Raw genomic sequence first — 21388 nt, forward strand, 5'->3', positions numbered from 1 at the left:
TAAGTGCACACCTCTTAGTTGTGCCAAACTGAAAATGTTCCAGCAAAGTAAAACAGTGTTTTTGATTTGATAGGTGGAGAACTGGTGTCCTCGCCTGCCTTGGAGGATAAAGAACCTGAATGAAGATTTAGACAGGAGGGGACAGGTGAGAAACACAGCAAACGGCTCCTGTTCACTGTAAAACAAAAACAAAAAAAGGACACTTCAACTACCTCTGCTGCTCTTTGGAGATGAGCCTTTTGAGGGCGTTGCTTGTACCAGGACAGCTAATGGTCTCTCTGCACTACTACGCTGTTAGTTAAAAAAAACAACACTTGGCACCATTACTAGAAAAAATCGGGATGTATTTGGGCGTCACATTTCAAGTGTCAGGGTTGTGTTCCAAATGGCTTGAATGTATTCATTTTAAAGAGGCTTGCGTGTGTGTATGACAACTCCAGACTTTGTGACAGCGAGTTTTTCCATTAGCATACATTTTTAAACCGAGTCTTTCTCGACGTTAAGTCCCACGCCATCCTCCTGACACTACAGAAGAAAATGACATTCGACACCATTTAATGGGCTGTTTAATTTTAAGAAACACTTGCTCGGGGCGGCCTCTAGCTCACCCAGTAAGAGTGTGCGCCCCATGTAGGCTGAGTCCTTGGTAGCGGCCCGGGTTGGAATCTAACATGCGGCCCTTTGCTGCGTGTCATCCCCTCTCTTTCTCTCCCCCTTTCCTGTCTATCCACGGTCACTATCAAATAAAGGGAAAACCCCCAAAAAATAATCTTTAAACACTTGCTCACAAAATATATAATTGTTTTAAATGTCCCAAAATGGCAGTAAAGTGTGAGAGGTAATTTCTACTGCAGTGTGTATCATGATCATATTTTTAAACAAGGCAGCAAATGAACAAGCAGGCTGAAGCTGATCCACAGCATCAACATGCCTCGATGGCATAAAGGAGTCGAGCAGCTTTCGTAGACCAAATCCGGAGTGACGGGACCTTGGGACAAATCTGGAATAATGATCTTCTATCCCTGCCAATGCACCAGCTCACTCAAATCCCACTTAGAGCGCCTCTCCGGGCCGTCAGCCTCGTGCACTGTCCACAGTATCAGCGCTCCTCGAAAAAACACCCCCCCTTCCCTCTGCTGTGGGTGAATCAATATTATAAGCACTCTTTATCCCCTCTCTGGATGCATCAACAGAGCCCTCTGTGGTGGGGAGATGTCATTTGACAGGCTTTGGAGATTTTAATTCAGGCCCAGGTTTTTTAATAGGTTCAGTCCGCGGAAGTGATTTCCTGTCGTGATGAGGGATGCTAATGCCCTGCAACAGCCTTGTTTCAGCCACCTTAGCAGCTGGTAATGGCACTGTGGTTTGAGGTTTGTTCCCCCCGTCTCATTCACTGCTTCTCTTCTCTTGATTTCCATGTCTGAAATACACACATTAAAAGTATTGGTATTTTCCCCTTTATAATGCTCTGTGTGGCATTCAGATGAGTTATATTACAGTGTAGTGTGATTCAGTAGCCTTAGTTTTTGGACATAATGTCCATGAATGTATCCTAATGTTGCTGATAAGAAGTCCTCCTCTCCTCTCCTCTCCTCTCCTCTCCTCTCCTCTCTAAAGCTTTCGTACAGCTGAGCTATAAAAGGTGTGACTGATGTATTCACTTCTTTCAGACTATACAACCAGAGCTCACGTTTGCGTAAGCACATTTTTGTGTGCCCCCAATAAATGATTTCCTCTGCAGATGTCTCTCTGACAATTTATGATGGTTATTATCACCTCAACAGAATTACTTGAATTCCAGCTTCAGTGATTATAGCGGTTTCTTGGTCAAATAGGGCACATTTAGGTAAATGCAACATATTCAACATTCACTCATCCACCCATTTATCTATAAACCATCCCTGCTTCCATCTGCCAATCTAATGTGGTAAAATTCAAAATTTAGGCAGTTTGGATAAACCTTTTTATCCTTTAGCGTGCAGTGTTTGCCTTTGAGCTGGGGCTCATCGTTTCATTACTACAGCTCTTCTAGAAGGGTCTCCCAAGAAAAAGGCCCTTTAGCCATTTGGAAAGTGCAGTTGTCAATTTTGCAATTATATATTTGATTAGATACATTTTTAAAGATCCCCATGGGGTTACGTCATGGCAGCAGCAGAATAAGGATGAAAGCACTTGAAACAAACCATTATTTCAGATAACAAAGCAAGCAACAGGATAACACATTAAACATACTTAGAGTTACAGTGTCTTTAGATTATATTAGATTTACAGCTTTGAAATTAATAGCTTACTCTGAACATTATCTGGTGTACAGGTGGAGGAACAGTACAGTACAGTAGTAGCATATATACATACAATGTTTCACGTTTTCACGTGTCTCCATGTGCAGGCGGAGGTCCGGACCAGTTTTGAGGAGCTTTACCGTGTGATGTCACAACGTGAGGAGTTCCGCTGGATGATGCTGAGGATCAAACGCATGGCTGAGCCATGGGTCAGCGCCATCCGCTCGCTGGCTGCCAAGCAGAACCTGGCCCGGCGTCGGAGGAAGAAGGTATGACGTACAGTGCGTCGTAGTACACTGGAGAAGTGAGATTTGCACTCAGTCGGGCAAAGGGATAAGCAAAGACCTATTAGAAACTGTGTTTACAATTTTGACTGAAAAGCTTTTGTGAGCTGGATATACTCTAGATGTAATTAACGCATCAGTTGGAGACAGAATACCGTATACAATTGTCACAGCCATCAGACACCCACAGAAGCAGGTGCAAGCAGATATAATGAGTGTAATTCCAAATTTAGATTACTTATTTGGGTGATCTACTCTCACAAAAAGATATCACAACTGGTCAAATTCTAATGTTTATGTTTCTAAAAATGAGAGGAATACAAACCTTTTAAGAACTTTCTGAAAACATGTAAGCGCACGTACACACACACACACACACACACACACACACACACACACACACACAAACACACACACACACACACACACACACACACACACACACACACACACACACAAACACAAACACTTATTCACACTTGTAAACGCCCCACTTTTGTTTAGGGAAGAATTGGTGGTGGGAGCGGACTGATATGGATATTCCATTGTGTCCAAAGTTGGTGGCAGCTCCTAACACTGAATAATGTACTCCACACTTTCCACTGGCCTTGTAAATAATTCACATCACATTCCTGTGATACCTTAGTGCTGATGCAAAGCAGCATCCCCTTAACAAAGCAGAGAGTTCAAGAAAAGAGATCTATCCATCTATCTATGGTATCTCACCTATCCTACCTTACTGTTCTATGTGTCAGTTTAATCCATTTAATCTATAATTAAACAAAGAGTGTTGTTCTCTCCAGATACTTTCAAAGCCAGGTCTTTATTTCAGCCGCTAATCTCTTTTGGATATTAATCCGCACATATTAATCCTTGACTAGTGTGCTCTGGGACTGGGGTTGGTTGCTATTACTTCCTACTCCTGCTGTGGAACACTGTGTTCCCCTCAGCAACTGGAAACCTGTGTGTGTGTGTGTGTGCTTGCTGCTGTACTAATGTACTAATGCACTATTGCACTTGCAATAATCTACAGAAAGACTGGAATTGTGGATATTCCTAAAAACAAACCAAAAAAAAAATCTCTTTTTAAAGTAAATTCTACGCTACATGATTTAGAGTGTCAATTCCATACCTTTTTCCCTTTCATTAGATCCTGGTGCACTTAGGCCTGCTGACCAAAGAGTCAGGCTTTAAAATAGCAGAAAACGCCTTCAGCGGTGGCCCATTGGGAGAGTTGGTCCAGTGGAGTGATCTCATAACCACGCTGTACCTGCTGGGCCATGATGTTCGCATCTCAGCCTCCCTGGCGGAGCTCAAAGAGTCAGTACCAAACACACTAAGCACTATGATGTTCCTTTAGTGAAAACAGTATCGTAAGAAGATACTTATACTGAGTTAGACTTCAGGAGATCCAATTTTCTTTAGTGTTTGCTTTAGTCAGAGTAGACTAAAAGCCAAACAGCCTGAGTCAATAAAAATAATGATTGTTGTGTATCCTGATGCTTTAGGTCAGGTATAGAAATTGTTTGACAGGGAAGAAACGCTTGATTTCAAACAACAGGTTTGCATGATTTTTGCTGCATTGGTGCTGTATACTTTAAATGCAACCCTTGGTGAACAAGGCCTAAATTCAAAGCACATTTTGTTTACCACCTTTTTTAAACATTTAGGTTAACCGATTAGCTCTTAGTATTTAGTTATATATGACTGCATATTTGTTAATTGACTGAGGGTAAACAAATGTAGCTCCAATGTTATTTGTGAAATATTTGTTGGTGGTTTTTCCAGGTAGAAAAAAGACTGTAGGGCAACTAGAAACTTTGTTTAAACTGAAACTGGCACCCTGACTCAACTTGTGTAGTGGGTGCATACTATTTGACATGGATATAGTATAGTGTGAGCTGCTGTGCTGCCTAAAAGTAATCTGGCCTTCTAGCCTCCCATCCTCATCATGTCAGGGATGATTTTTGTTGTTTGCTCCATGTTAAGAAAATAATACCTTGGTAAGTACCTAGTTAATAATTTTTATGTTCAGAGGCCATGGTTTAGTTTTATTGTCAACAGAAATTATAAATACAAATGCTATTAAATAATCTTCTGTACCAATATTTTTCCACATCTTTTTAGCTTTGTAGATTGGTACCTCTATCAAATATGCTGATGTTAGTGCATTAGACAAAGAAGATACCACTGAACTTTTAATCTGAATGCATTGTTGTTTTTAAATATTTATATAAAAAAAAATGTCATGCACTATTGGAGTGAACGAAAGTATCTTCCCAAAGCGTCCCTCCCAGGTTTATTACCAGAGGGCTACATAAGTAAAAGGTATCTGTTACTGTTTAGCTACTAGCCTAATAGAGTGAAATCTGACCATGTTAATACCATGGAATAGAATGCAGAAACAAATAACCAGCAGCAGCAGCAGACTTGCATGTTTAATGTTATTACTTATCTGGCTATGAGAAAGTTAATTCCAAACTTTTCTCCCCAGGATCATGCGCAAGGTCATGGGGAACAAGTCCAGTTGCCCGACGCAGGGTGACAAGGTGGTTGAGCTCATCTACATTGACATTGTGGGCCTCACCCAGTTTAAGAAGACGCTGGGACCTTCCTGGGTCCACTACCAGTAAGTCCTTTTATATCCACCGACCAGCTTCTGACTATGAGTGATGCGTTCCCTACATGGCCACACAATTCTCTGCAATTTGAACAGTTTGGGGTATTGAACATGAGAGATTTCTGTATTTGTGTTCTTGTCTGCATTCTCACTGGTTTGGAGTGGGCGAAAAACATGATGTCACAATCTTCCAAGCACTAATCAGGATTTCGCAACATTTGAACCACAATATGATGACAGTTGTGTGATTGTTTGCTTAAGTTGCTAACACTGTCAATGAAATCTGATCAAATCACACCCACACAGTCCTGGTGACGCCTTTTAGCTTTGTTTTTAGTGTTAAACTCTTAATAAACAATATCGACTTTAACTTTAAATGTAATTGTTGCGTATTTAGTTGTGACTTTTTAATGTTATAGAAACTTAAGAGACAGCTGTAGGCCCTGTCACATCAACACAATTGCAGATTGGTGGCTGCTATCATTGGATTTAATGTTTAGCTTTAATTGTATGCATCCAGGGAGCGGTTTTGCTGAGCATGCATTGTCTGTTTTAAACACTTTTACATTGGCCGGCTTTCCAGTACAACCACTTTTCTACAGGTGGCTTTTGCGTGGCTCTGATTAAGCCGTTGGCGGTTGATTATACTGCACTGTTTGTTTCCCCTGTTTGTGATGAATTCCGCAGTTTGTACATTTATCTTACCTTGTGCTGTCAACTGTGGTTTAACAGCTTTGCTCACATATGCAAAGGGCATTGGGTTGAGGCTTGTCTGGCACTTGTTTGGACAATGAGTCTATTTTCTGCTCAAACATTACCACAATTTCCCAAAAGGCCGCAATAGCGTCTGTTGTTCGCTGTGTTTCAAGTCTATTCTCTCTCGGATTGCTCCGCTGAGGACTGTAGATGAGGCCTTCCTCGTTTTTTTTTAAAAAGCTCTCATCCTTGCCGACTGACAGGAAAAGAGAAGAAACAATAAGTCTGGGGGCACTAATGGCCCCGCTGGTTCCTCCTGCTTGTCACCAGGTTTTGTTAGTCTGCGACATAACACCTTATACTGTATCCGCTCCCTTTGTGCCCTGAGGAAATTGATTCAGCCTCGGGCGTCATGTAAGGTCCGGATGCTGTTTTCTGCATTATTAGTCCTACCATAATTGAACACTTATCTCAAAGCACTTAGTGTCACTGTGCTTTGTGAAAGAGGACATACACTGCAGGTTGGAGACATTGTTCTGTACTCTCTCACTAAGTAAGTAAGCTAGTCAGTTTCCCTGCATCACCTTTCTGCCAAAGTGTCTTTTACTTTGCCGTCTCCTGTTAGTGAATTACATTCTTTGCCTTTGTGGCCTGAGAATCCCTTTGTGAAACCATTTTCCCTTGACTGTATTTCTCATACAGGAAGGCAGGGAGAAGGATATCCTAAGCACAGAACATGCCAGATTTCTGTGCATATCAGACCCCAAGCAATAAACTGTGTCATTATTGTTCCCTTTTTTCTGGTTTATTCTTTGTGTTTGGGGACAAAGCAACCACGTCTGTCAGGCCCGTTTGTGATTAATGTGTTTTGTTATTACCCAGTCTTCTGGCTATCTGTCTTACAGTGCTGTATCACTGTGTTTCATACTACTCCGGAGGAATGGGAATGCTCTGAGCTATTGTTTTCTGGGTATATACTAGAGCCAATGTTGCCCTATTGTTCCGTTTCATTTAATCCTTTCATCCAATAACTGAATCGGGCAATGTGCTTTCATCTGCATCAGCGAGGCTGCAGAACATGTGCCAGTGTATACCAGTTCTACATTTGGTGTTGAAGGAAATATGCAGAAATGAAACTGGACAAATGACAAGTGAGGCTTTAGCTGCGTGTGTCCACAAGTTTGATTTCATCATTTTTCGTCTGGCTTCTATTTCCTTTTGATACTTCCTCACTTTCTTTTTCCAGAAACTTTGTTTTGACACAACACTGCATGTATTGCAGTGGCATGATTTCATGCCACTGGCTTCCGCTCATCCACAGTGTCAGTTGTTGAAGTGTCTGTGGTTCTGTCAAAACAATAACGTGCTTTGGAGATTGTGTGAGTCGCAAAGCATATAGTGGTAAAATGTAAAAGCCAATGTTTTTAGAAAGTTTTGGAGAAAATAAAAAATTGTTGTAATTGATCCTTCACTAAGCCTGGCTGCCCTTAGTTACTTTTGCTACGGCTGTCAAGTTTTCCATTCTAGCACGGCACATATGCAGGTTATAATGATATGTGGCAAATTTACCCCTCATAATGTGTGTTAATTATTGAAATAATTGGTCTTAAAGTGAAGACAGAAGTAGAAAAAAGCAAACTTCTCACTTCTAGTTGGCCACGGTGAATTCCTTCTGGCTGAAATGACAACTGTCCCGCGCAGATTTTATTAGCTTTAGCTAGCTAGCTAACTAACTCAGTGAATGTTTTAATTCTGAAAGGACTTTTTCTAACAACCTGTCCCACCACATAATAATAATAATAATAATAATAATAATGTCGTTAAACGCTTGGCCTTGGAAGCAATGCAAGGTTACTACTGTAGTTACTAGTCAGTCAGCCAGCCATGCTAATGTTTGCGGCTTATGCTGCTGCTGATTGGTTCAGGGGAGAGGTTCAGCAAACAGGTAGTTGATCAGATGACTTGTGTAAAGGAGAAAGGTAGCTTCTCAAAAGAAGTGGCCGAATAATGCCATTTTTAGATAATCCAATGCCAGCGCTCACGAGGCCGTTTAACAAAAAATGTCTGCAGAACAAAGTTAGCGCTCCCCCGACGTCAGTGTCATGGTGCGTCTCCGCGACAACGGAACGTTTTGAAAACGTTGTTTTCCTTTTGCTTTTTAAAGCTAGGCTGCGAGTTATAGCCTACAACTAAACACGGACTATAAAGAGACAATGCAGACAATTACAGTGTTAAATAAATGTTCATTTAAGTTCAGCAATTTTGTGTCTTATCTGTTATTACTATTAAACTGTTGTATTTCATCAGATGCAAAAAACAACAACATGATATCGGCATCATAAATCGGCCATCGTCCGTCCTGCTGTCTAAATATCGGCATCGTCATCGGCCATTAAAAATAACGACCACTTCTCTAATGTTATATAGGTGTTATTTTATTGTTTTATAATGGTTAGAAAAGATAACAATTCAGGTTAAAGTCTTATGAGTAGAATTTATTTTCATAATCAGATGTTATTAGCTGGATGACAATCAGGGTAAGATCATAAGTAACAAATTATAGTATATCTTTCCCAGCTCCATGGTGCCCTTGTAAAGTTTTTTTTAACTAAACCCTGACGCTGGGCAGTTGTTCAGCTTAATGTTTTTTATAAGACACATTATTAACTCATATGTCTGTTTATCATGCAGCTGTTGTGTTTAGCGTCAGGGCTGTGCAGACATATAACAAGCCCTTAGGTAGATTCATATAAAACAGAAATTCCCATTTGATATCTCCTGTTTCCTAATGACCCATATGGGACCAATTCATTTATGGCTTATTTTATATGAGCGATAATCATGGCAGGACAGAAAGCTATCTTTTACAACAGCTTTTGTTATACACTATCCATTTGGGATCACTTTAGGTGGATTGCATTATCGTGAAATTGCACGTCTACTTTGGCATCAACATCCTCACTCAGTCCACCTCGATTGTGATATTGCAGCAAGTGTTACTAAGTGCATACTTGTTGAGCTGAACAGCCTCAACTCCTGCCACATTACGACGCCCACTGTCAACTCACTGGACTCAGAATATGTGCTGAAAGCCTCACTGCAGCCCATATCTACATCATGCTATGGTTCTAGCAGCACTTCCCCATCTGTTGAGGATAGATCTACCGGGGACAGATGAGGGTTGTTTTTTTCCGGAGCGAGTGGGAGATGACATGTGGCCGTGTTGTTGTTTTTGTTGTTCTGCTTTCAGTCTAAAGTTTCCTCATGGTGAATCTGTTTCCCAGCTCTTTACTCTCCCAGGGCCTTTCACTGTTCACGCAGCCAGCTGCACAGCATCTGCCTGGGCGGAGAGATGATAACAGAGAGGGAGAGAGGGAGAGAGAGAGAGAGAGAGGGAGAAATTTTTACTTGCAGATGTCTATGTGTGTGAGACTAAGGGCCCTATCTTGCACCCGGCGCAGCGCGGCGCAAAGCCCGACTTAAGTGTCTTTGCTAGTTTTCCCATCCAGTTCCCAGGTCGTTTAAATAGCAAATGCACCTGCGCCCATCTTTGCCCACATGGGCGTGCTGGTCTTACAGGGAGGTGTGTTCAGGTGTATTCGTGGCGTATTGCTATCTTGAGGCAGCGGGAAGTGATCGCGCCATTGACCAACAAAAACCTGGTCTAAAGTCAATAGCGCAGCATTTCATTGTTACAGCAAATGACTAAAATGTGCCTAGGCGAATGCACAGCACGCACACTATGCTTGTTACACACACATGACACTCTGATTGGTTTATTGCATGTTACGGCCAAAACACACCTATGTATTAATGAAGACACTAACTACAACCCTTTTGAACCATGCGCCTGGCACACGGACCCTTTTTTCTGCCGTCAAACTAGCAAAAGTGGATTTGGACACGCCCTAAATGCACCTGCGCCAGGTGCATCAAGCCGTGTGCTTAGATCGTTATAATAGAGCCCTGAGTGTGTATATGCATGCATGTCTGTTTGCACTTGGCTTCTTCCTATCACTTCATAAATAATGCTGAGTATTTTACTTTAAAGTGGGAGTCACTTAATTGTATTCCCCTACAACAAAAAACTGTTTTTGGGCTAATGATTGCCAATAAAAAAAAGGTTAATTTTAGGATGTTGTAGAAAAATCAGTAAAGAAGTTTTGATTAATAGCATGAGAGGGAGAGATCGTAATTTGTGGCCAAGTTGACAGATTGATATTGGCTTTCCTTTCGCTCATTGGGTCTTTGCCTTCCTAATTGTTGATAGCGATGGACAGGGCAGACCAGACGAAGGTGGTTTAATTAATCCTGTGCTGTGACCTTTGAGTCAGCCGTGATGTTCATTCACAGTCTCACAAAGGACAGGATTTCACCGTCTCTCTGTCTGAGAGTGGAGGCATCGTTGTTGTGGTTTCATGATCCCGTACGGAGCTGTTTTTATTTTGGGTAAATGCATTGCTTTTTTGTGTCACTGCATACATTGTGAAATACTTTATTAAAGACATTTAGTCATATCTCAAAATACATTTCTTCAACGTTAAACTACAAAAATGCTAAATATAAATTAGTTAATGTTTTTGTTTTTGTTTCATACCATTACAATGCTCCATTCCACACGGGAATACATGACACACAATAATACCTCATATAAATAAAGATTTCCAGTAGTTGATAACACAAATAGCACATATTCTGCAGCATTAAAATACATGTGTATCTCATCTTTAGCTGTTGTAGCATCCAACGGTTTAGATAAAACACCTCAATGTTAATGTAGCTGGGAGCTGCCATAAAGTACTATCCAACTATGAACAGGTTGGTCAATTTTCTAGATCTCCAGGCTTACTGGTGGGGTTTATATGGGTATAAAATTAAGTAACCTAAGGCTTTTTTCTTGTACTACTGTGAAGGTAATTGGGAGATTACTGGGGAAAAAGCATTGTGTGGTGGTTCACTTCAGTTACACTGTAATTGGGTGCACAAGGTGTGACGAGTTTTTCTTCTAGCACATAATAACAACACTGAGCAGAGATGTGTGCAGAGATGATTTATAATAGTGTTTGTAGGTTTCATTGATTCAACACGATTCAAAGAAAGGTTCATTGAAATATACAGCATGCTGTTAATGTTAAGCAACTCATCATACAAGCATGTGCTTCTGGCATGGAGCAGCCCTTAACACTCTTGTCTTTGGGTGATGTCATAGGTGCATGTTGCGGGTGCTGGATTCGTTCGGGACGGAACCAGAGTTCAACCACGCCCACTACGCCCAGTCCAAGGGTCACAAGACGCCCTGGGGGAAGTGGAATCTCAACCCGCAGCAGTTCAACACCATGTTCCGTAAGTCGGCAGGACGCCAACACACACCAAACACTCTCTTACCAAAAGTGCATTTGTCAACCATCAGTAAGCTTTAGCTCTGGTAGTTTAAAATAAACAACAAAAACAGGCCATTTGGCTCAATTATAGGTGTGCAGAATGTAAAATCTGTTCACCACAGTTTATGAAATGAAAACCATAACAGAGAACGTTGCTGGTTGATTCATCCTCTGACTCAACAAGTTAAGAATGTAAAAAGATCCCTGATCCGTCTGAAGTACAAAAGTGCTGGACACTGGCCTTCTTCTCCACATGACTCTCACAGAGTTAACGTTCCCCACTCTGTTTAAATAAGGCCAAGTTGCCAAACATGGCTACTTGCAGTATAAATCAGTTTTCGTGATCATTACACCCTAGGCGACATCCTATGTCCACAGTTTAAGTTGAGTGTGAATGAGATGTTTTGGTCAGAAAAGAGGCATAAAAGAAAATCCAGCACATTGTTAATGGAATGTCATCAAGCATATTAAAGGAAAATAAGAGGTCAGACACACTCCATTTTACTGTGATTATAATGTTGGACGTAGGGGTTTTATTGCTCTGTGTGTGTGCATCACTGTGAGCTCACTCTGTAACTGGAGTCAACCACATTTGCGGAGGTGGATGAGTGGTGGCGTTGCAGCAGAAGGGAGAGGGGAGCCAGTCCCCTGGGGTATTGACCTTTTCCCCATGGCTAAGAGAAAGTGAAATGTTACCCCTGCAGTCCCCGTTTGCGAGGTGAGGCCTGGAGCTATCCAGAATGCCACTGCACCTGAATAGGCCCTTTGTCCCCTGAACAGGGTATGTCTTTCTCATAACACACTGGGGCCTTTGCACAAAATCCAGTTAAGAGTCGCTAGGTTAGATGATATCGCTCCTGAAACAAGTGCACAGTGGTTTGGTAGCGTGTTAAAACCACAAAATGGCATCACTCCCAGGCACGAGAGACTAGAAAGTTTTTTTTTTTCATCTCTGCATTGTGCCGCACAACACCTTACCTCCAAGCTAAAGAAGAGCATGTGTACCATGCAAACAGTATTACATTAACACCTCCAAGGATGATGAAGTAGATATATCAGGTATGGTATTGTTATAAGGCCGTCCACAAATAGTATTTGCACATCAATCAGTCATTGTTATTTGATTAAGCTTGCCGTTAGTTCATGCAGAACATGGAAGTAATATGCCCGCTGAATGAATAATCATTCCTATCAGACACAGAGACACACCAATCACAGCCATTCTCACATCAAGGTGGTCTTTTTATACTGTATATGACTCCTTCCTCACTGGTCCCTGCTACACTGACGCTGCTTCACTCACTGCTGCTGGCAACGCTTTGGCTCCACCACCCCAGCCTCCACCTTCCTAGTTCAGAGTCCTAACGTGACTCAAAGTTTAAAATGGTTTTCAATGTTTTCCTTTTGGCTTGCTCTTTTTTTACCAAGGGAGGGGTTCTGCGTGGTGCTCCCTGTTTCAGCTTAGCATGCTGCTTGGCTGGTCCAGGGAGGATTATCAAGAGCGGAGCCATCAGCGCCAAGCATGTTTTTCCATTAGTTGCAATAAATGGTTAAATCTATGACCAGAGTGTTCCTGGCTGAATCACATTAAATTGTACGGGGTAGTGTGTATTTCTGAGCAGGTGCTTCTGTCAGCTTGGATTTACCATGGGTGGAGTTTTCTGCTTGAGAACATTTTACTTATGGTGTCAGGATCTGCAGAAGTAAATTTAGTTGTCCAGAACCTTGATTCTGTCTCATATTTACCCCATCAATCTGGTCCTGCAAGCACGCTGTCAAAGAAATATAAAAGCATTTTAATACTATTTGCAAATGCTGTGTACAGTGTAGTTCCAGATAGAAAGTAAATACAATAAAAAACTTAATATTTACTTTCTTAAACCATACATTAAATGTTATATTTGGATTCCTTGGTCATGAATATGTATTAAAATTCACCTATTGAATGTAGATGTAACAATGGACAAATCAGATGCTAGTAGGTAATCTATCCTAGATTTGGATTGGTCTATTTGTTACGATTAGGCTCTGTGCTCTATAAATCATTGGTTGGGGGAATTGGGAGTTTGTGGCCTCTGGCCAATAAGACAAGACAAGGCCAAATTGACCTCATTAATCTGTTTCAGAGTCAGGATAGCAGGGAGTGTTTTCTGCTGTACAGTTTGTGTTAGAATGGGCTGCACGTCATGGTTAAGTCGGCTGTGTTTCCTAGTCATTAATAATCAGGGGAGCTGAATACTTGCAGTTAAAATTAACCTTTCCTGTAGGTTAGAACGACATGTAAGGACTGAAGTCCTGTAAAGTCTAATTTATTTACTATACACCTTATCAGGTTAAAAGACAGGTTTGTTACAAAGACTTTGGTGTGGGATATAAACCTGACTACAAACAGATATACATTTTATCTATTTATTTTGGAAACAAGAATGACTATGAATAATGATCCTTCCTTTAATCCCTCTGCACTACTGTCACAAAGATACTTTCCCTGTCAAACGTCTTTGTCATGCACATGCACTCTTATAAAAACCCATTTAGAAACTTGAAGCATGCACATGGCCCAAGAAATCTGCTTCGTCAACCAGGTTTCTCTTAAACCCTTGCCACAGTTTTCCTGTGTGTATCCGTGCAGCTGAATGCTTAATCCCTTCCCGGAAATGATGATTAATACTGGTCATAGGTCGAACAACAGATAGTATTTATCTTTGAGGCATTGCCAACTACGTAACTGACCCTGAGATCTGCCAGGCTGATAGTGCCTGTAAAGCTTTGACTGATAATGTCGTTGGCACACCCACTCACAAAAGGTTATCTTTTTTTTTTCTTTATTTGTATGGGATCAATAGGCTGTTGTCTCTCATACGCCTTACTCACTGTCCAAAGCACAAATAAACTGTTTACAACACCTTAAATAAGAAATGGGTTCTTGTAATTCATATCATTGGAAAACCAGACAGAGAGAACACATTTGTTGAGAATGAAATCATTTTTATTTCATTCAATCAAAACGTAATTAAATACAGGCTTTCAAGATGTCGCCCTGCCTGTACTCTACGTATGTGGTTATTGGATTTACAGAGTTTTCTAATGAAACATTGGTGCAAGACAAGAACAGGTGCTGTAATTGAGCACCTCTCACTGTTTCTTTTCATTTTAAACCTTTTTAGATGCTTTCTTTGATTGATTGCAGTGGATTAGCATTAATCAATCTTATTAGATACTGATACCAGTATCGGTATCGGCTCCGATACTGCCTAAAACGCTGGTATCGGTATCGGGAAGTACTGGAGTTAATGCACCGATCCGATACCACGTAATAAAGCCCTAAAGAAAATCTACGTCAAAGTAGTTTATTTATGTTCTTTTCCCGTTATAACTGACTGTCAAACTGGATAATAAAAGAAAGTTCTGGGGCGTTCATTGTTTGTGTTTGTTCATGTTTCACAAAGAGTTTAACCTGAGCCAGGCCGACAACAAAGATAGAAATCATATCACATCCATACAGGGATAGTAGTATACAGTTGTTAAAACATAATAAAATATATGTCACATTGGTATCGGATCGGTACTCGGTATCAGCCCGATACGCAAGTTCAGGTACCAGAATCGGTATCGGGAAGCAAAAAATGGTATCGGGCCATCTCGCATAATATCTTAGCATAATGGAAAGTTCCAACACTGAAGTCCAGAAATACCGTAGAGACATATAGACACCAATTAGCATTTAATGACATAGAGACAGTTACACACTTTCCAAAACTGCTTTACCGATTAATAGATTGCAAACCAAGGTAAATATATTGGACCTTCAAATAGCACATACAGTACCATGGTTGTGTGGGTGCATAGAATAGGGCCAAGTGCATTTCTTTGTTTGTCCTCAGACTGTATGAAATATGGCCGACATTAGCATAAATTAATGAACATCAATAATGTGCTAATGATTGCGAAACATCTGTCGAATGAGTTATTCATTGGTCTCGTGGATAATTTTTGTGATATTTCAAACTAACAGTGAATTACTTTCAGATTAAAAACACTTCATTTTCATTCTTATGGTGTTTGCAGCACTGTAGGACTGCCTGGCAGTCGCTCAATCTCAAAGTTGCTTGTGTGAAAGTGTTGCATGTGTATTTTTATTTTATTCTTACCCTTCAGGCCCATTCAGAAGTTGTCTAACCAAAAAAGTCTTTGATGTTGAGTTTTCAGAGTGCTGGAGATTTTAGTGCTGATGATGCATCTTTGCAGTTTAAAATCTTTTTTTTTTTCTGTGTGGCCAGCAAAATAGAAGTTAGTTTCCTGTAAAATGAGTCTGCATTCTCAAATGTTGGGCTAATATTAATCACATAATCCTTAGTCTGTGACTTGGGATTACTTTTTCCCTAGTGTATTTTCTTGTGCAGGTACCACTGTGTGATGATGTAGTGTAGTCTGCCTCTAACGCTGATTCAGTGACACTTTCCTGCTCCTTTTAAAGGGCACAAAGGAAGCCCCTGAACAGTCCCTCTCACCCTGTCAGAGACGATATTCTGTCCTGTATTACCTGTATTACCGGCATTTTTTCACCCAGTTTCTCCACTCAGCTCGGCCATGTTGTACCAATATTGACTCCTAATCTAACAGAGTGAACCCAGGCTTCCTTATTTAGCAACTTCACATTCACAAGTTTGTCAAGAGCGACAAAAGCAGCTGCTTCTCCGACAACACTGTCCTCCCAGGCTGTTTGTTAGCTAATAGCAAATGAAGCTGTGGCAAGTTGAGTGACATTTTGAGTGGCGGCTCTAGTGGGAGAGGAGGCATCTGTTGCCAAATGCATCAAGAGGGCCTAACACTAATTAACAGCCTGTCCTGTTTACACAGTTAGTTTGGTACAGGAGTGTTAGTGCTGCATCCTCCCAGTGCAGAGGACAATCTCTGCCTCTTCGCCATCAGAAATACTTTCAGTTATTGTTGACCTTCTGACGTTTTGGCTTGCTTTTCTACCGTTAACACCAGCTCAACTCCGCCTCCATTATGCCACACTGACACCTCACACAGATCTGGTGGTATCTTCGTAACATTTATGTGCTCTCCTACACACACGCAACATGAACTAACGGTAAAGGTTCCATCTGTGCATTGTCATGCTGGGAAGTGCAGAACAGGAGCAGGATTTGATTTGTTCAATAATTACTTGGTCTGGTGCTAGGCTCATTTACTCTGCATCCTGTGCTCTGTTTCTTTTTTATGTTTGCCCAAAGATATTTAGCTGGAGCCAATATGTGAACTGCCTGAAGAGATCGAGTGAACAAAAATTGGCTTTTTGTCAAGTGGGAAAAAATGTCACATTCCAGCCAACACCCTGATAAAAACACGTCAGTAGTATTTATGGAACTGCTGTAGCATAGTCAAACTTTTACAGTACGTCATTGTTTCTGCTGTCATCTGCCACAGTTGAATCATGATACAGCAGCTGTATCCCTGCCATCATGTGTTAAATGTCATCATTTATGATGATTCATCCCCTCTTATTACATGAGGCGTGATTAGTCCAGAGGACACCTGTGTTTGCACCTGCGGTGTCAAGGTTCTTTGCAGAGATTTTCTCAATCAATCCTTCTTTTATTTTCTATACCAGGGTTTTCCCTACCATTAGGTGCAGAACCTACGCTATTTTGGGCACCACCTTAAGACGAATGAATGTAACCAAATTACTTTTCTCAGATGTAATGATTGTAGTTGTCTGCGCTAGCTTTCCATTTTAAACACAGATATGGTAAAAATAATGGTCCAACATGACGTTAAATTGCATTTATTTTATTTTTTTTGAAAAACGTACGATTTTCTTGAGGGCCGACCCCTAAACCCCATGCCAAATACGTTCATCTAAGTCTTCCATATACCTAGGGAAAACACTGCTATACTGAAGCTGATTCCATCTCCCTCTGACTGACTGATCTTAATTTGCCTCTGTAGTAAAAGCATTGTGGTAATAAAAAAATAAAAAACGAGCTCTGACCACAGTACAGTAGTTGCCCGGGGCTCTGGCACAAACTAATACTCTGCACCAAAACACCTCGCAGGCTGTTTCATTCACTTCCATGGGTGATGAGGTCTGCGTTTCAGTCTGGTTGTACTATTCCTCAATTAGATTATTAAGCATATTAATTTTTGACTGAACCTTATCTGCCAACACTCCAAAACCCTTGTCTTCACATTTGTTTTACAAGGCAGATGGGAGTGAGGTAAAGCGCTGCCAGATTCGGGCTCCACACTTGACCTGCTCATCTCGTTGTTCCCATAGTAACTTGTCATCACCAGGTGATAAGGAACGGAGGGAACAAAAACCCAAAGTGCTTGTCGAGTTGTTCTGTTCAACTGTTTCCGTCTCTCTCTTTAGATCAGTGCTAATTGCTGGGATTGAAATGGTCATATTTAACTAAATAGTATGCAGACACTTTTGTTTTTGCCTTAGTGATGCATAAACTAAGGAGAGAAAAATAGGCTAAAGTCATTTTTAATTTTATTCCCAAAGAAGCAATAACTGACTTTTTTTCTCGCCTCTACCCTTTTTTCCTTTTTGTTTTGCTAAGACACATTTAAATGCATCACAGTGAAGGTTAAATGCCGCCTTTTAGAGCTTTTAATCCTTTAGAGGAAAGCACCGATATTCATTTGTGTGTTTGTATGTATTTATATTTTATTTTTATTTTGCTGCAGCGCACACCCCAGACAACAGTTTCCTGGGCTTTGTCGTGGAGCAGCACCTCAACGCCAGCGACATCAGACACATCGATGACATCAAGAGACAGAACCAGTCACTAGTCTATGGCAAGGTTGACAACTTCTGGAAGGTATTATAATCTTTTATGCACTCGCACACATGTATGAGACATTTACGATATTACTAAAACCCTGTACACATTTCTCACGCCCTGGAACATGTAAATTAGACACCTATAGGGCCGGGTTATACTAGAAAAGAAGTGGTTTGTATGTGTTGTCTGATCAGGTCGGAAATCAAAAGTGTCATAGTTATAGACTGATACAACCATGCTACAGAGAAAAAAAAGTAGTTCTGACTTTTCAAAAGCAAAAACCCATATATTGTACACACATACCTACAAACTCATTCACACAGACACACACCTTTTCAAATACTTACACTCTGACATACACAGACATACACATAGATAAATACCTACGTATGCCTTCTGAAGATGAAAGGGACGGACTAGGCATGCCAAGAATGCCAGTGGACCAAGAATAACCCATTTCCAGACCCCTGAGAACTCTGCAGTGAAACTCTTTGAACAACCTTGGGTAAAACTTTCACAGAAAAGTTAATAACGAAGCTCAAATTCAGCTTATCGCTCTCTCCGTGAAATTTTTAATATATTCAAATACATGCTCACACTGCGGCACAGGGACCAAGGGATTACTGTATCCTAGACAAAAACGACTTAGAGACTTGGAGAGATTTGCACATTGTTTGGCATGCCATGGATGGTTGGATTACTGCCCACGCCTTGATGAGCTTTCAGCCGACACCATGTATGTTTCAGAGTGGGTCGCTCCAGATCCTACTGACTCTTTAGTTGTCTGACAGAGTCGCACGGTGGCATGATAATAGAAGCTACAAGAGAATTGTCTTCATGTAACATGCCTTGTAGTGCAAATGCCTTCTCACATCAGGAGGCTGTGTGGTGAAGATGTGTAGAATTGAATAATAAGCCGAACATAACTGGCTAATGATCTGCAAATACTGTTGCATCAGCCGGTCATGGTTTGTTCCACTTGGCTTTACCTACCTTAACCAACTCATTGGCTTTACATTTATGTCAATACAGCTGACTGGTGATAATAGTTCATGCATTGAGTTTCTGTGGTTCCATAGTTCCTGGAACTGTTTGGTCAAAAAGGGCTAATAGTCACACACATTCACGCTTGGAGCTGCACACTACAGGATTTCAGTTGGAGCAGATGGGAGTTAAGTGTCACTATTAAGGGCATTTAAACAGTATGTTTCAGGGCTTGGATGAGAACTTCACTTCTTCACCTCCAGGATTATTGCGATCCTGATCACATAAAGATGTGATTTGTCCTAAGGAGTAATGAGCAAAATCCAACCAGTGGCCTCTGAAACAGCACAAGGAAGTGTGTGTTTGGAAAATACAAGTCATGTGGGAAAATATTAACAGCAACAAAACAAACTTAAAAACCTAATCTAAAACGTATTCATTAACAACACTTGTACAGTTTGAATTTCAAAGCCACAATGTAAGGCTCTAAATCCCAAGGTGTTTATAGTTTTTTAATCCAGAGGTAGCTGGCATGCTGCTGTGCTTTATGGCTTCTAGTACTGATTCAGAGCTCACACAGCAGTGTGCTTTTCAGTCTAGCGTTAAAAGGGCAGACAGGGGGAGCCCATCAGCTCACAGCAAGCGGCATTAGTTGCCAATCAGACTCCCAAGCGTGTTCATTACCTTCTGCTTTTAATTAAAGGGCCATTTTGGAGCTGACTGATAACGAGCTGACTAGCTTACTCCATTTCCCTCCCTCTTCATTTTAAATCGAGCTGTCTTTCGATCTCTTTCTCCACACTTGAGAGGTTTTATTTCAAAATGATATATCCCCTATTTGTAATAGAAATTGGGTCCCACTTTAAGAATTCTATTTCTTGCACAAAGGTAAAATTTACAATGGAATTATATTCATGTTATGGGATTAATGATCTGAAGACTCCCCAACTAACGCTTGAGGGAGGTACGGTCATCTTTTTAATATGTAGCAATCAAATTAAATCTCTTTTCAGCCCTGATAACGTTGGCAAACTTCAGTGTTGCTCATCAAATCTCTCTCTTGCCTTAATTACTATACCTGCCCCTCATTTCCACTTTTTTTCCCTACGTTTATCTAGGGATCAGATGATTTTACATTTTAATGTAACTTTTAGCTAATGCAAGTATAACTCCGGTTCGACTCCGACCTGCGGCCCTTTGCTGCATGTCGTACCCCCGCTCTCTCCCCTTTCAAGTCTAAGCTGTCCTATACAAATAAAGGCCTAAAATGCCAAAAGAATAATCTTAAAAAACAAACTAACTAAAATGTCTGCTCTACAGGCATCATAAAACAAATACAAATACATTTAGGCTACATAAGACTTTACAGGAAACTGTATTTCCAATATTTCCAGGAAAGGTTTTTGAGACTGTTTATTATTTATTTGCTTTATTGAGCTATAAAACCCAAATAATGTGGAAAAACTCTGGTCATTGAAACTGGAAATGTGTGGACCAAACAGGACACATTAGAGTGCCTGAGCCAGCATTGTTGCAGATGTATTCTCCAGGTGAATGCTGTCTCCTTCCTCGGCCTTAATATGGAGAGGTTAATGTAGGTTAGGCAAGTAATGGTGTCCACGTAAAACCCAGCCTATTGAAAGGCACTCGCTCTGCCTGATCAGTATACAGAGGTGCTCAGGTCACACTCATCCCACCGGTGTACAAAGTGAACCAATGTGTGAAGCTCACTGAGTAATAATCACCCAGACACACACACATTCTCTCACACATTTTTCACTAGTCTTCATTTCAAGTTTTTATCAATACCAGCACAACTGGAAGACAAAAAGGGGAAAAAAAGTGTTGTTTCTGATGCACAACAGATGCTTTGTAGTGCACATGAGTTTCTCATTTCCGTGAGCACAGTCATTTGCCAATGAGAAATTTTGACAAAGTTCTTTTTTTCTTTTCTTTTTTTTGGATCATCTATTTAGGGGCTTTGTATATTTTTAGCATGGTATATAGTTGTATGGGACTAAACCTCAAACCTCATACTATCAGGAACAATAGTCTAACTATCTGCGGAGGGTTTCTGATCCATAAACCCTCCGTTCATTGGATTACCTTTTCTGAAACAAAATACTGTTTTTCTTATTTTTCAAAATGCAAAATTGGGGCAGATTTCAAATATCTTACATGAAAACTTTATGGAGTCAACCTTGTGTGTCGTAGTAAAAAATCTCACATGCTGAGAACATACAGAAAAAGTGACAGCTGAAAAATGAAATAAATTACTATGAGCTAATTAACAGCGTGCAGATTTTTGGGAAGCACAGGGGAGAGTTTGATCGCTCTAGGGTTG

The 21388-nt window shown here is 40.7% G+C and overlaps 1 protein-coding gene across 1 annotated transcript in view; it reads left to right on the top strand.

The window, feature by feature from the left end:
• The window catches only part of mgat5 (alpha-1,6-mannosylglycoprotein 6-beta-N-acetylglucosaminyltransferase), a 90872-nt gene that overhangs the window by 48411 nt on the left and 21073 nt on the right, over window positions 1-21388 (top strand). Inside the window, exons 6-11 of the mRNA XM_031291881.2 lie at window positions 74-145; window positions 2390-2551; window positions 3717-3886; window positions 5061-5195; window positions 11092-11225; window positions 17963-18096. Coding sequence (XP_031147741.1) covers window positions 74-145; window positions 2390-2551; window positions 3717-3886; window positions 5061-5195; window positions 11092-11225; window positions 17963-18096 — 807 coding nt within the window. The remainder of the gene's footprint in view (window positions 1-73; window positions 146-2389; window positions 2552-3716; window positions 3887-5060; window positions 5196-11091; window positions 11226-17962; window positions 18097-21388) is intronic.

Source organism: Sander lucioperca, chromosome 24, assembly GCF_008315115.2.
Source record: "Sander lucioperca isolate FBNREF2018 chromosome 24, SLUC_FBN_1.2, whole genome shotgun sequence".
NCBI lineage: Eukaryota > Metazoa > Chordata > Actinopteri > Perciformes > Percidae > Sander > Sander lucioperca.